Source organism: Eschrichtius robustus, chromosome 6, assembly GCF_028021215.1.
Source record: "Eschrichtius robustus isolate mEscRob2 chromosome 6, mEscRob2.pri, whole genome shotgun sequence".
In the NCBI taxonomy this organism is placed as follows: Eukaryota; Metazoa; Chordata; class Mammalia; order Artiodactyla; family Eschrichtiidae; genus Eschrichtius; species Eschrichtius robustus.
Window position 1 is genome coordinate 90664956 of NC_090829.1, and position 16571 is coordinate 90681526.

Below are 16571 nucleotides of genomic sequence, written 5' to 3' on the forward strand. Positions count from 1 at the left end.
TAAGGAAGGACATGGAGTGGTCACCTTTGAAAGCTCTTTAAGGGTGATGGAGCCAAAGTATCTGTTTGAAGATCTCCATTCCTCATCAACACTGCTTTGCTGTGGACTCGTAATGCAGGAAGGAGCCCAAGTGGTATGGAATTGGAGTCCCCCTGCTTTCATAGGAGCGGCATGATCCTTATAAAGTTATTCAGGGACACTAAGTTTATGGTCTGCTGTTGAATACTCTGCAACACTATGCTTCTGGGACAGTCTTCATTTTGGGGGGATTTCCCCAGCTTCTCACATCCCACCCACCTATGTAGACTAATAATGTTTTAGAAGTGTCTCTTTTGTAAACTGTGCATCTTATGTATTCCTTCATGAGTTTGTATTATCTTAAATCATTTAATCTTTCAATATAGTAAAGTAGTTGAAAGCAATAGTTGGATCAGCCACGCTTGGATCTGAGTTTTGATTTTGTCATTTACTAGTTGTGGACAAGTAGGGCAATAAACAGGGGTATTGGGTGACTGTTTTATTTATTTATTTATTTTTAAAGGACCATTTGCCTTTTTTTTTTTTTTTTTAATTAATTAATTATTTATTTATTTATGGCTGTGTTGGGTCTTCATTTCTCTGCGAGGGCTTTCTCTAGTTGTGGCAAGCGGGGGCCACTCTTCATTGCGGTGCGCGGGCCTCTCACTATCGTGGCCTCTCTTGTTGCGGAGCACAGGCTCCAGATGCGCAGGCTCAGTAGTTGTGGCTCACGGGCCTAGTTGCTCCGCGGCATGTGGGATCTTCCCACACCAGGGCTTGAACCCGTGTCCCCTGCATTAGCAGGCAGATTCTCAACCACTGCGCCACCAGGGAAGCCCTTGCCTTTTAATTACTTATTTATTTATTAACATCTTTATTGGAGTATAATTGCTTTACAATGGTGTGTCTGTTTCTGCTTTATAACAAAGTGAATCAGTTATACATATACATATGTTCCTATATCTCTTCTTGCATCTCTCTCCCTCCCACCCTCCCTATCCCACCCCTCTAGGTGGTCACAAAGCACAGAGCTGATCTCCCTGTGCTATGCGGCTGCTTCCCACTTGCTATCTATTTTACATTTGGTGTGTATATATGTCCATGCCACTCTCTCACTTCGTGGATGACTATTTTAGATAGGAAATCAAAGAAGTTACTTTTAAATAAATAACTTCTGAGCAGAAAGCTGAATAAACTGAGAAAATGAATGTATTATCTATGTCTGCATAACAAATCACCCCCAGATGACTTAATAATAAAGTCGCCATGTGTTATGTCTCAGTGTCTGTGGCTCAGTAATTTGAGAGTGTCTTTGTAGGGTGGGTTTATTTGGGGATGCCCCATAAAGTTGGTGAGAGATTTTGGCTGGGCTTGCTGTGGCTTGATGGGAGGTGGAGGACAGACTTCCGGGGTGGCTGACTCACATGGCTGGCCATTGGTTCCTCTCTACAAGGCCACTACACAGGGCCACCTGAGTATTTGTCGTGGTATAGGGACTGGCTTCCACCAAAGTGTGCAGTTCAAGAGAACAAAGTAGAAACAGCGGTCTTTTAGAACCTAGACTCAAGAGTCATCTACCATCACTTCCTCTGTATTATTTTGGTCACACAGTCTAGATTCAATGTGGGAGGGGACTACACAAAGGCATGAACACCAGGAGGTAAGAACCATTAAAAGACATCTTGGAGGGTGGATACCATAGTCAATCATATAAGAATTTTATGGGAAGATGTTTCTGGGAAGAGAAGACCAGGTAAAGGCGGGGGGCGGGTGGGGGCAGGCGGAAGGCTAGTATAGCTACAGCACAGTGATTGGAAAGAGGCCAGGTAGCTGGCGGCAGGTCCCATAAGGCCTTGAGCAACATAGCAAGAAGAGGTGGTTGTATTGAGAATGTAAAGACTTTGAGAGGAATGATGTTACTTAATTTTTTTATTTTAGAAGATTACTGTGGCTGCTCAGTAGAGAATTGATTTTATGGGGCAAGAAGGGAGGAAGGGAAATTAAGTAGGATACCGTTAGTATATTCTAGGTGAGAAATTATAGTGGCCTGAGCTGGGGTGGTAGTGGTGGAAGTAATGAGACCTGTTCAGATTACAGATATATTGTAAAGATAGAGCCAACAAGACCTGCTGATGGATTGGGTGTGAGGTGAAGAGAAAATGAGGAGTCATGAAAGCCTTCTAAGTTTTTTCCCTGAGCGAAAACTTGGGAATGATAGGGGAGGTGTAGGTGTGGGGATTAGGAGGAACGGTGATGGGATTCTTTCTACCCGTTCTGGACATACTAAGTTTGAGAGGTCTATCTGACACCCAGGTCTCGCTGTCAGCATTATACTAGCCAGAAAATTCTTGATCATTCCTCATTACATGTTTTGATGAATAATTTAAGGACTATAACAATTTTATAGTATGACTAATCAGGCAGACTCATAATTTAAAAAAGAAAATAATTATGATTGTGAATACTATAATGTAGTTGTGATTCATAACTGGGCTAATTTTTTCTGCATAACTAAAAGTTTAGAACTTTAGTTTTCTTTATTTGTAGTCTGTTTTTTCAACTTAAAATTAGAAAAAATATTTTATTTTATATTAGCCAACATGTTTTGGACAAATTTTATAAGTGTGAGTATTAAATACCCATGAAAGTTTAAATTTCTGTAGGTGATTCTGATTAAAATAGTTACTCAAAATGCTGTATTATGCTATACTCTATACTTCTGCCACATAAAATCTTAAAAATTACTCAATATTTTTTATATTTTTATTTCTCTTTAAGGGTTTATTTCTCCTTAGGGGATATAGATCTGTTTTGTTCCTAAGATAGTAAAATTAATAAAAATTCAAACAATACAGACTTAGAGACTGGAGAAGATCAAATAACTAAAAGTCCCCTTTATCACTTGTCGTTCATTCTGTGCTCTAGCAATCCATAATCATCCCAAAGGAGAACCTCTGCCTGGAGTTTAATAAATACCCTTCTAGATCGTCTTCTACACATTTACACACACACAAACCACACACACACAGAGTTTTTTTTTTAATATAAAATTATATGCAACTTGTTTTTTTCACTTACAAATGATCTCTTGGAGATCTTTTACTGTCATTGTTAAATATATTGTACTCTACGGTTTATTTAACTATTTATTGATGTATATTTAGGATTTTAGAGTTTTCATTGTTACAGTACTAAACTGGTCATGCTAGGGCATCATTGGACATATGTATATTTATGCTCATATGCGATTATTTCTATACAACAGATTACAGAAGTAAATTCTGTGTCAGGGGATAGGTACACCATTAATTTTGATGGGTACTGTTAACTTACCCTCCAAGAAGTAGAGACCAGTTTATTTTTATACCAACAGTTGTGTAAGAGTGTACTTTTGTGTGGTTCCAAATCCATACTTGCTATTAATGGTATTTTCTAATTTTATTTTTGCCATTCTAAGAAGCAAAACTTTTATATTGTTTTAATTTTTATTTCCCTCAATACTTTTCTTTGACCTTATGTTTTTAAGCTCTTTTAGAAAGAAAATATTAAATAAAATATTCAATAAATTGGTAGAGAGCAGACATAAGCAAAATATTTGAATACAGTTTCACTGATGGAAGAGAGTAGGGAGGTAGAAGGTAAAATGTATGAGGAAAAGTGGAGACCTAAAATGGGGCAGAAAGAGGCAGAAACAAGATGGAGACAGAGACCGCAGCCTCTGGTGGTGGGCACAGTTCAAGTAAACACAAAGTTTGGGAGATGGGTTTGAAGAGTTCTAACCACTGAGAAACTGGAAGCCTGGTTCCAGAGGGGACACCGTTCCCTTGCAAGGAATGTTGCGGGGACTGAGGAACAGACAGAGCTGTATGGATTCTCTTCCTTGTCCTCCAGAGCAAGTATTACTCTGGCTCTGAGGCATTTGTACCTTCCAGAGTCCACTAGTAGGAAAAAATAGTTGTGAGGCTGATGGGGGCTTCTGATTGTAGATGGAGATTTCATCAGAGATTCTTTCTTTTATGAGAATGGGGAGATTTATGACACTGGATTTACAAAGTTACATATATTTCTTAGCTTTCTTTAATTATTGTGAGCAGTTGTAAAATTTTAAATGTCATCTGAGACGTACAGATCACCTGGGACCAGGTTTTCTCGATGATGCAAACCACCGAGAGAGCATTTTTTGGTCTTTGTTGTTTCAAATTAAGCACTAATGCATAGTTGGCAGCTTTTATGCCACCTATACTTTCTATGGCTGTAAACACGTAGTCTATAAAAATGCTTGAGTAGTTTAAAGCATATCATCTTTGAAGGATTACCTCATTGTTCAGTTTCTCCTTGATTTCACTTTGATTTTTTAAAAAAAATTGTATTTAAATGATTCAAACGAGATTAATTATGTGATTTTAAAAAACAAATGATAATTCCAGTACATAGGGACCAATGATTTCCTACTTTAAAACTTAAGTTTTGCTGTTCTCTAAATGTGTTAGAGACTGATTTGAAATACACCTAGGTTATGACTTAAATGAATAATGTTTACTGTAAAAGAAAATCAAGGGAACAAACTGAGAATTGCCTTACCTTAGTTTTTTTTTTTAAAACATCTTTATTGGAGTATAATTGCTTTACAATGGTATGTTAGTTTCTGCTTTATAACAAAGTGAATCAGCTATATGTATACATATATCCCCATATCCCCTCCCTCTTGTGTCTCCCTCCCACCCTCCCTATCCCACCCCTCTAGGTGGTCACAAAACACCGAGCTGATCTCCCTGTGCTATGCAGGAGCTTCCCACTAGCTATATGTTTTACATTTGGTAGTGTATATATTAGTCCATGCCACTCTCTCACTTCATCCCAGCTTACCCTTCCCCCTCCCTGTGTCCTCAAGTCCGTTCTCTACATCTGCGTCTTTATTCCTGTCCTGCCCCTAGGTTCTTCATATATACAATGGAATATTACTCAGCCATAAAAAGAAACGAAATTGAGTTATTTGTAGTGAGGTGGACGGACCTAGGGTCTGTCATACAAAGTGAAGTAAGTCAGAAAGAGAAAAACAAATACCGTATGCTAACACATATATATGGAATCTAAAAAAAAGTGGTTTACTTTAGCTTTTTATGGCTGTTCCTTTCCTGTGCTAACTCTATAAATTTTCTCTGAAAGTGAACATTGAAGTCAGAGGTAAAGATACACAGTTAGTTATTATAACTTGAATTGTGCATTAAACCATTGAAGTAGATGAATGCAGGATGCCATTTAGTAAAGTTTTTTGTTTTCTTTTGTTTTTTGTTTTTGTTTTTTAGCATTAAGCCTTTTTAATGTGGGTAATTGGGCAAACTTCTGCAGATTTTTCAGATTTTTGAAAGAAAAAGAAGTCATTCAGCTACTCATTTTATTTCCTCATTCCCAATGTATTTTCCCTCTAAAATACATATTTCCTCTAAATTACACATTTAATAAACACACCTTATAAGGTGTTTATTAGATAAAACACGTATTAAGTACTATGAACTAGCATTGTTCTAAGTTCCTTAGCTGTATCAACACCTTTAATTCTCATAACAACCCTGTGAGATAGATGCCATTGTTTTTATCTCCATTTACAGATAAGGAAATGGAATCACAGAAAATGAAGTAATTTGCCTAGTCTTTTGTAATTTGCAGTACTAGTAAGGGGCACACCAAGACATTTAACCCAGATAGAAGGGCTCCAGGTAGTCCAACTTTTTAAAAATGAATTTATTTATTTATTTATTACTTATTTTTGGCTGCACTGGGTCTTCGTTGCTGCGTGCTGGCTTTCTCTAGTTGCGGCGAGTGGGGACTACTCTTCATTGCAGTGTGCAGGCTTCTCATTGCGGTGGCTTCTCTTGCTGCGGAGCACGGGCTCTAGGCGCGCTGGCTTCAGTAGTTGTGGCTCGTGGGCTCTAGAGCGCAGGCTCAGTAGTTGTGGTGCACGGGCTTAGCTGCTCCGCGGCATGTGGGATCTTCCTGGACCAGGGCTCGAACCCGTGTCCCCTGCACTGGCAGGCGGATTCTTAACCACTGTGCCACCAGGGAAGCCCAGGTAGTGCAACTCTTAATGATTAATCATGATGATGTTCTTTCTGTCTTGAGTATATCTGTTCAGCTTCTGTTGAGATAATGGAAGAGTTTTAAGCAATCAGACTCCAGCTAACAACCATTGTAAATTATGTGTGACCTGTTTGTATTGTGAAGAATTTGTATTACTGCTTACATTGTTTAAAAGTCAGAGCATGGAAAAGCAATGCTAGATCAAACTATTATTCAAAAGCCATTGCTATTAGCCTAGATTCCAGGGATTGGCCAACCTTTTCTGAAAAAGCCTGGGAGTAAATATCTGGACACATTCTATCTCTTTTGCATATTTTAATTTTTTCTTTTTTAAAAAAATCCTTTAAAATGGAAAAACCATTCTTAGGTCTTAGACTGTAACAGAAACAAGCTGCTGGCCTAATTAGGCCCACGAGCAGTATTTTGCCTATGCCTGGCGTAGGCCCATTGGGCATATAGATGTAGACTCTCTCCTCTGCCTGCACAGATGCCTCTTTTTGTATGTCTTTAAATGTTTTGGCTTCAAGAGATGTTCTAGAATTCTCCATCTACCTCTCACTGCCTTTCTAAACATTGCCTTTCTAAACATTGAAGTTATCAGAGAATGTTAAGCTCCTGAGTCTACATGGGTATCAGACAAAATTAGGGACTGGGAGAAGCAGTTTATCCAGTGTCAGTGATGATCTGGGTAAGAGGGCTAGGTATATTAACCAGAAACTTTGATAATGGAGCAGTTACATAGAAAATTTTCTTTTTAAGAAAATTGTCCTATTTTACATGTATAAGTGAACATTTGTGTGGGCAGAGATTTTCTTGTATCTCTCCTGAAGTTCCCTTACTAAAGCAAAATTGCCAAGTATTAAAAGGCAAGAAATTTTTCTTAGGTCTAAACTTTGCTGACTTACCAGCTGAATGCAACTTACTTGATGACTTTTTCTTAATAATAACATATCTCTGGAGTATACAGTCTTCCTAAAGAACATTTTTGTATTATGAACTTTAAAATGATAATCTGACTTACGTTCTTTCTTGTTTCATTTCAGAAAGTATCTGTACGTCGCATCTTCTTTTAAAGGGACATTTAAAAATGAAGTTAAAAAGGCAGAAGAAGCAGTAAAGATAGGTATGTAATTACCTATGGCCTACATCATTATTGTTAATTTATTCAGCAGACGTTAATTGAGCAGTTATTCTGAGACATACTCTGCTTTGGGCATTATAGGAATAAACACAAGTAATCAAATGTAATTCCTACCTCTAAGGAACTTCATAACACGTTTTCCATCTTTGGTTTTGTCTAAATATGATGTTATTATTATAAAAGTAATTCAAGTTCTGAGTACACACTTGGAACTAGATTGATGTATATTAGGGTTGTCCTGATGCAGAGTTAGATCATTTTAGAGACTGGTGTTGCATCCACTTTAAGAAGCCATGCTCTACACATTCACTCCTCCCACAAGAGGACAAAGCCATCCTTCCGCAATGATCCAGGAGTGAGGAGTAGCTCTATAGCCATATTTCATGGATTTTAGAGAGTTTTCAGTCAGCCGAACATGCAGTCATGACTTTTCAATTTGTATGTATATATATATGCCCTATAAGTTGTCATGCCTTAGAGGACCCTGTATGGCTACCTAGTCTTGGAATGTGTGAAAGGTGTAGAAGTAATACAGGATTTTCTGAGATTATTATCTGTAAGCCATTCTTACTGGTCATGGATATATTATATGTATGTAATATTCATTTAAAGATGCTTGAAAGGGTTTCATTTTATTGAATTATCTTGCTTCTGTTTCTAGCTGAACTCATATTGAAAGAAGCACAAATCAAAGGAAACCACTCTGACAGAACTTCTTTGTCTTCTCCTGCCAAGGTATGACATATAGTCTTCTTAAATGGTGAACAGGGTCATTTGCTTTTTCCTGTACACAGTTGACTCTTATCACTTACTTCTTAAACCTTTAAACAAGCTCAGAAGATTGTTAATTTTAACACAGGTAAACAGAATAGATGAGTGCAGAGAAAGGGGAGGAAACTCAGCAAGTGGGGGGAAGGCTGAGATTGAGAGCAAAGATGAACAAAATGTGGGGTGAATTGAGAGGTAGGGAAGATCATCACAACTAATTTCTTTAAAAGGAAGGGAAAAGTAATAGAGAAAAGGAGAAAATAATGAAAAGCTAGCAGAAAAAACTAGCCTATCAACTCTCCCTGAAAATATCTCTTCCAATTATAGCTCCCTATGGACCTAAATAAATAGGGAGAGCAAGGAGAAGACTAATAAGCAATCCTTCTTTCTAGTGCTAAGAATTATGTACTATAATTATGAATATTAATAACAATGCTTCCAGCTTACAAAGCTCTTTTCTTATGAGTTGCTCCACACAGTTCATAAACATTCTCTGTAATCCTTGCAATATGCCCATGAGTAAGATAGGTTATAAAGAACTATTATTATTAATTATAATGCATAGCAACTAAGAGAAAAAGAATATTGCAGCAGGACATGTATTGTAAGTTTGCTAACTTTTACCAAAAATACGGTACCAAGCTTTCTACCACAGTAAGTCATTGCACGACATACTTACGTGCTTGCATGGGATAAGGAGGTATAGGGAGAAAAAAATGCTTCACTTCACCCTTCCTTCATCCTCTTCTGTGCACTCAGTATATGAATTCTTTCTGTAATTTGCCCTTAAACTTTCAAGAGCTGTGTCTGATAAAGAGTTCTCATATCTAACGGTCATGAATATGGGATGAAATCAAAGAGTAGCACATGTTAATTCCCCAAATCTATCCATGACTTTCCCCAAATTCTTTTCACTTATTTTTTTTAAGGTAAGCGTAGAGCTATCTTATTGTTGTTGACTTTTAAGGAAGAGTTTAAGCTTTCTTTATTTTGTCTCTAAAAAAATCAGTTTCCTTGGCTGTATGTATTTGGGAGACAAGAGAAACAGACTCTTTCTAACGGGTCAGACCTTGCTTTCTTCTTGCCTTAGCCAGTTACCTCTCGCTGCCTCTTTGCTCTGTGCTCTAAGTTCATTGACAGGAAGGGGAGGGATGTCTTTGAGCAGCTTGCTTTGTTGCTCTGATGCACACTGGTTTCTTTAACTCAGAGAAGAGAGCTAAGCAGAATGACCTCGGCTTTTGACCTCTTAAATTCCTCTAGGCGGTTGGGTGGTTGAATTTGAAGTGAAATACTTACCAAGCATTTACCATTTTCTTTTACTTTAAAGACCATGAAAATAAGGTTCAGTCAGTGGTATATCCATCAAATGAGATGCCCATCTTTCACATCAAGAGGATGGAGCACATTAAAAGTCTCTTCTTCAGTGGAGGATTACTGGACTGAATGTCAATATTATGACATAGTATGAGTGTGTTTCGTGTTTGGTAATTGCAATCATTGTTGCTTTTGTTGTGGTCATCCATTTACAATGCTTGGTGTCAGTCTATTTATCTCTTGTAAAAATAAAATACAGTGTGTGTGTGTGAAAAAAAAAAGTCTCTTCTTATTTGTGAAATAATAATAATGCGTTGTTTTTTTTCTGCCTGGTTAGAGAGAGCATACCAGAGATAGGGTAGTGAATGAGCCAGTATAGCAAATTAAAAGAGAAGAAAAGAAAGACAGGTGGGTACTGGTATTGAGGCACTCTGAAAGGGAGAAAGCCCGGGATGGGATATCCTATAAAGGGAAAGTTTGGGGAGGATTAGTTAGGGGTATATGGAACTTGATATAGAGGAGACATTTTCTTTTGGCCTCTGATAAAATTTTTTAATTACAATTTTTTTTTTTCTGAAGGAAGCCTTAGTGATGGATCACATGATTCAGCATTTTCTGTTCTCACAGACAAAAGCCAGAGTCTAGGTACATTGAATGACATTCCCAAGCTTTCACATAGTTTGTGTGAAAGCCACTGTGACATTACAGGGAGCAGTGACGCTTTCTCTAAAAGACAGAGAGGACACTGGGATATGTGCAAAGAGAGAACTGTGGGCTTGGATTTGGTTTGTCTTCTTAGCTATTGGAACTTAATCATTTATCAAGTATTTATTGAGTATCTGCTATTGTAGAATTGCATTAGGCAATGTGACCTATCACTATTACCCTTGTGAAACCTTTAGATAATAAATATCAACTCAGCTCTCAATTATTTAATGGCATTATGTGCTCTCCTAACCAAATGTACTTCTCCAGGATGTATTACAGAAAGCTTTGGAAGATGTAAAAGCAAAGCAGAAGATTCTTCAAGAGAAACGGAGGTAAGACATAAGATTTTCTGTTTGCTAGAATCCTCTGTACTATGTTAAAACAAATTCTGATTTCTGAGTAGGCAGATTTGGTGATTATTATGACAGTTTCTCTTCCTTAGCTTGTGACATCTTATGATATTAAGCATAATATGGTAAAAATCCCCCAACCAACGTAATCAATGGAAAGTATTTATAAAGTATATATTTTCATGTACATATATGTTAAAACTTCTCAATACAGAGTGAAAAATTAGTTCAGTGTTTGATTAGATGAAGAAGAGAACTGCCCAGGGGTCCAGCTGACAACTTCATTTTCCCTGTGTCCTTTGCCATTTAAACTCTGGAGGGTTGGTCCCAGTTCCTTCCCTCTTCTAGTACTGCTTACAATTTAAGATAGAGTATGCTTCAAGTAAAATTATCACTTATATACGGTTAAAATAAAAATACCAAGCCTATATTACAAAACCATTGTTTACATTGGTAAGGTTGACTTGATGTCCAGTTCAGGTGTTAAGCAAGTTAAATTGAAAATATTCACTGTTGTCCAAGTAAAGTCAGACTTTGGAAGCTGCGATAACTTTGAGAAACAAATTTTTAGGGAAGTGTTACTAGTTTTCAGCATTTTTTGGTGTGTGTGAACCGTGATGTGCTATATAACCATAACTTTCTTCAAAACAAATTTGAAATGTTAATTATGCATTTATCAAAATAAATATAAAATAAATGTCATAGAAATCTTCAGTGAAAAGCAAAGGCCTCTTTAAAGCCTTCAGAAGGAAAAAGCTGGTTGATGACTTTTTTGTCATCACAATGATAGGCATGAAAGGTGACCATCCTGTTACAATAATGCCAGTTGGTGTGAACTTATTTTTGTAGCAAAATGCTTTTTTTTACATTTGAAGACAATCAGTAGGCCATTTACTATCGCAGAGTGATTATGTCATACCCTCCAATACTCTGTTTTGGGGTCCCTTACAAAGTCAGTATTCTATTTAGTTAAACAACGGGAACCTAATTATAGAGTAGATATTTTTGAGAAAAACTTTGATTCATATATATTTAACCCTACATGTATATGCATTTAAAAAATACATAATATATTAATTCATGTCAGTAACTCCCTCAGAAAGTCTGATGTACTCTGTATATCATATCCACATAGAAGGACTGATACAACTTTGTCATTGTCCTTTAATGATAGATATACTTAATCAGTCCAGTAAGTATATTATGTCAGTTGTAATAGCCCATGATCATGAATTTGAAAAGGAAAGCAGTTTTTGTGGAATGAGAGGAGCTACACGATAGGTGGAGGGAAAGAATTATATTTGGTACCATTCTTGGTTAGGAAAGGAGAATAACATTTGCCAGGCACCTGATGTTTTCCAGGTTTATACTGAACATAATCTGTTTTACTCCTCACGGTATCCCAAGTGGCTAGGCAGGTATTATTCCCATTTTTCAGATGAGACAGAAAGTTGAAGCGACTCATCTATAGTCACATGGTTGTTACAAAGACAAGCTTGTATTTGAAGTCACATCCATCTTTCTGGTTCTTACATCCAGGTGTTTTCCATAGCTCCAAGCAGCCTCCTGTTACTATGACTGTTTCTGTCGTGTCTGTTATGTCTCATTTTCTATTTTTACACTTTTAATACAAAAGTCACATAAAACATAGTATAGCAGACAGAGTCAGAAAAACAGGAGCCTAGTGTCTGTTGCCCTTGTAAACTTGCTTAATTAACTTTGATTTACCTTTGAATTTGGAAAAAGAGAGAAAACTAAAGAATATCTTTTGGCACATTCCAATCTGTGTAGAATATTTGGAGGTTTGAGAACATGCTGAAAATTAGAAATACCTAAATTTTAAAATGGTCAAATCATCATTTTTCAAAAAATGCTGTGATGTACATATTAGACCAGTTAACATTTCACAACTGCTTTGCACTTTCTAGTTCTTGTAAATTTAAATTGGCAAACTCATTTTTGAATCAAAGAATGCTTGTGTTTGACTGATATTGTTATTGCCTATTATGTTTATGCAAAATACTTGGCCATACAGAGATACCGAGTGTGCTTACTAAGTTTTGCAAAATATCTGTATATTTTATGTATATAGTTCCTTTGATATTTATCTTCTGAGTTTGTTTATTAACAGTTTGTAAACTGTATATTTTTATTAATTTATTTTTTTACTTTCTAAATGTAATGCTAGAGAACTGAAAAAAGCAAGGACACTCACCCTGTTCTTTGGTGTGAACATAGAAAACCGAAGCCAAGCTGGGATGTTCATTTACAGTAATAACCGCTTGATCAAAATGCATGAGAAAGTGGGCCCACAGTTGAAACTGAAGTCGTTGTAAGTATGTTTTTGTTTTCAGAGGCACAGGCAGGATGAGGGAAGTTGCAGTAAGATTTTGTCTGTGGAGTTAAGTGATTAATCATAATGGGAGCAGGTGTCATATCCCCCATCCACCCTTCCCATCAGTGTGCAGGCATTCATCTGCCTAATTTATAATGTCAGTGGAGCTGTGTGCCTGCTCTAAGGAAAAAGCATGCTTTTGGAAATTTTACCATTTCTTGTGCCATCTACTAGGGTTAAGTTTCTGATATTTCAAAAAATAATATAAGCAGAGTAAAGAAATTTTAGAAAAGAAAAATCCATAGTCTTATACCACAGCCCTGTTAACATTTTGTGCAGCCCCTGCATGTATGAGTTCCTGCCAGTTACCTGCATGAGCGTATAGTCTTAACACTCTTCAGCCTGCTTGGATCCCAGAGTAATACATTCTGGTGCTTTCGCAGTGGTGGGTCTGAAACTCCACAAGCTGCTCTCATGAATTATGCAGAGTCCCAAAGAGAGACCATAGAAAAGCACAGAGTCAGACAGGATAACCGTGAGCAATAGGATGGCTCGGGGGGACAGTTTTTCATCTTGTTCCCTCACTCTCAAGGAATTAGTGATTCACTCATTTGTTCATTCAACAGCACTTGCATTGCAGTATCTTGTGCCGGGCACTGTACTAAGCTCTGCAGACAAAATGTTGAAAACCTACTACCTTTTGCTAAGGAACTTATAGTCCAGTGAGATGGACAAATGTATAAATACATATTTATTATTGTGTGGGAACAGCAAGAATGATCTTTTAAAACATAACTTGGTTTACTCTCTTGCTTAAAATCCCAGTGCATGTAGAATAGAACTGGTTTTCATCGTCTGCCTGTGATCTGGCCTCTGCCTGGCTCTGGGACACACCCCACCCATCCTCAGCCTCTGCCTGCATTCCCCTCACACCAGCAGGCTCCCTGTTCCTCTGACATCCTAAGCTTGTTCCTGCCTTAGGGCCTTGACATTTGCTCTTCCCTCTGCCTTGAACCTTCTGTCCTCAGGTCTTCTTACTGCTGGTCCTAGCATGTCACTCAGGCACCAGCTCTGAAGTCTGCTCCACAGGAAGGTCTTCTTAGACTGTCTAATTAAAATCAGCCCCTGCCATCACCCCTCTCCACCTTTTCTCTCTTCACAGATTACAGCACCTGCTGTGTTTTCCTTATACCACTTATCGCCATCTGAAATGCCCTTATCACCCTTAATGGCTGTCATCCTTTAATAGAAGAGAAACTTCATAAACAGGGACCTTGTCTTTCTTATTCATAATGTATTCCTAGTTCCTCGAATAGGGCCAGGTGCTGAGCGTGAATGAATTGATGAATGAACAAATATATGTTAGAGGCAAGTATCAGGTGCAAAAAGCCTCTTAGGAGGGGCAGTAAATGAAACTGGGGGAATTTAAGTCAGGTTTCCTGGAAGAAATGATGCCCAAATTCAGACTTACAGAATGACTGGCTGAAGGGAGGGCAGGGTGGAAGGGGAAAGTAATGAAAAACGTGATAGGCAGCGGCCCCAAATTGGGAAGGTGTGACTTGTGTGCCAGGCTGCGGGCACTGGGGAGCCCCTGAAGAGCTAGACTTCTGGATGCCCTTTCCCTAAACAGGTTATAGCACTAAGCAGAATATCCCAGCTACATACATCATGTGCTACTAAAAATGTGAAAAAAAATTTTGAGTTTATCCATCAGGCTGTTACTTCTCAGATAATACAGCCCATATATTCCCACTGAGCACCTGTGGACCTCTGCAATGATGAGGAGACATCCAACCCGACAGGTGAAATGAGGATGAAAAAAGTGACTGGCTCATATTGTTAAGAGGACCATGTCAGTTTATTGCCGTAAGGGACTGTTAGGGATGTTTATTGCTAAAAGGACTCCTCTTCCCACCCACCTTGACTCCCCATGTCAGGTTATAGGTTTGGAAAAGGAGTCTTATTAATTCAGTAATGATGTATTAAGAGATTTTGTATTATGGGACCAAGCACAACTAGGATGACCGTAGACTTACATTAAAAAGTACAGTTATAAGATAATTTGTTAACTTTGACATGGTTTGGACCAAATGACTGAATTTGTTTTTTTAAAAATTGATTTTGAAAGATGAGGGTATATTAGCCTTTTCTGTTTCCTTAGCTCAATTTCGTATAATTTCTATATGTATTTATTCTTCCAGACTTGGTGCAGGTGTGGTTGGAATTGTTGATATACCCTTGGAGATCATGGAACCATCCCATAATAAGCAGGAATTTCTCAATGTCCGAGAGTATAATCATCTTCTAAAAGTTATGGGACAATACTTGGTCCATTACTGTAAGGACACTGGAATCAGTGAGTATTCAGTAGTCATAGTAAGAGATACTTAATGGGAGATTAACTTGGTGATGTCTTTAAGCTTGAATGATTGTACTGATTCGGGTAACCAGTAACCCCAAACCCTGAAAGAGAGTGCCTGCATTAAAAAAACAAACATAAAGGAAATTAGTCTTAAAATCTTCCCCAGAATATTATGTGAGAAATAAAGCAGCAGATTAAAAATTCTAAGAGGAGGGCAATCAGAGAGCACTATGAAGTGGCAGCTGATCATGTAGAGAGGGGGCAGAAGTTTGCTGGAAATAAGCTGAGAAACCCCCAAAGGACACTCTAGGACTCTACTGTGTAGGAGTGCAGAGTCCCACATGGACCTGAGTAGCACCTGCAGTATTGTTACATCATGCTGTAGAATAATCATTGTTGACCCTGGATAATTAGAGGTATATTAAACCATGTTTTGTATATCTAATAAGTCTTGAATATGTTAATTCCAGAAAGATTTAGATGAAAAAAATCACTAAAATACATATGCTTGGAAACGTAAAAAGATAAACTTTAGTTATCTGGAAAATTTGACTTTTTCATATCACCTCACTCTCCAGAGATACCTGAATAGTGGTGTGCTGTGCATTAATTAAATAAACCTCCTTTAAATTATGCAGACATAAGGCTTCATTTATGGAAAGAAATAGGCTACTGTGTATTTGTTCAGTGAATTACATGAAGTATGTATAATTCATGCATATCAAAAATTATGTCTCTAACCTTGAGACAACTTAAAATCTTATTATTGTCCCACTTGAAGTTGTAATCTTAGAATATTTTCTTTTCTTTTGTACCCACTCTGCTTGGTTCTGCAATTTTCTTGTACCAGTGAAACAGGAAAGAGTGCAGGAACTCAGGGGAAAAAAATGTAAAGGGGGAATGAAGTTGAGGGCACAGATTTCCTGCCCAGACTGGATTTTCCTGTCACAGTCTAAAAGCTCCTCAGAGTGTGGTCTGCGGACCGGCGGCATCAGCATTGCCTGAGAGCTTGTTATAAATGCAGAATCTCAGGTCCCACCCAAGAGCCACTGGATTAAAATCTGCATGTTAGCAAAATCTCCAGGGGATGTGTATGCACACTAAAGTTTAAGAAGCACTTCTCTGAAGGGTACAACTTTTGCTTAGCATAGGCATACTTTTTCACAAGTGTTTTTTTTTTTTTCCTCGGAGATATGTTTGAAGTTATACTAAATGTAGGAATGACTACATTATTTGGCTGGCTGTGCTTAAAGCTGTAGAAGACATAGGAATATACAGGGTGAGGTGGTATAGATCAGTGATCCTCTTGCTGGTCTTTAAATGCTAGCATGACATGGTTCAAAAAGAAAACGCTGAGCATTTGAAAATTATGCCACTTCCCCCATCCTCATATTTCCTCTGGAAGCTCCTCTGTGTGGAGTGTGGGTAGCCTCCCAACTTTGTACTCTCAACTCCAGGGTGTGACTTGCCAGCCTTCCCCCCCTGTATGTAACTTCC

The 16571-nt window shown here is 37.8% G+C and overlaps 1 protein-coding gene across 1 annotated transcript in view; it reads left to right on the top strand.

Annotated features, from left to right (window-relative positions):
- The window catches only part of MORC1 (MORC family CW-type zinc finger 1), a 190483-nt gene that overhangs the window by 72482 nt on the left and 101430 nt on the right, over positions 1-16571 (top strand). Inside the window, 5 exon segments of the mRNA XM_068545672.1 lie at positions 7140-7219; positions 7899-7972; positions 10295-10359; positions 12566-12709; positions 14914-15068. Coding sequence (XP_068401773.1) covers positions 7140-7219; positions 7899-7972; positions 10295-10359; positions 12566-12709; positions 14914-15068 — 518 coding nt within the window.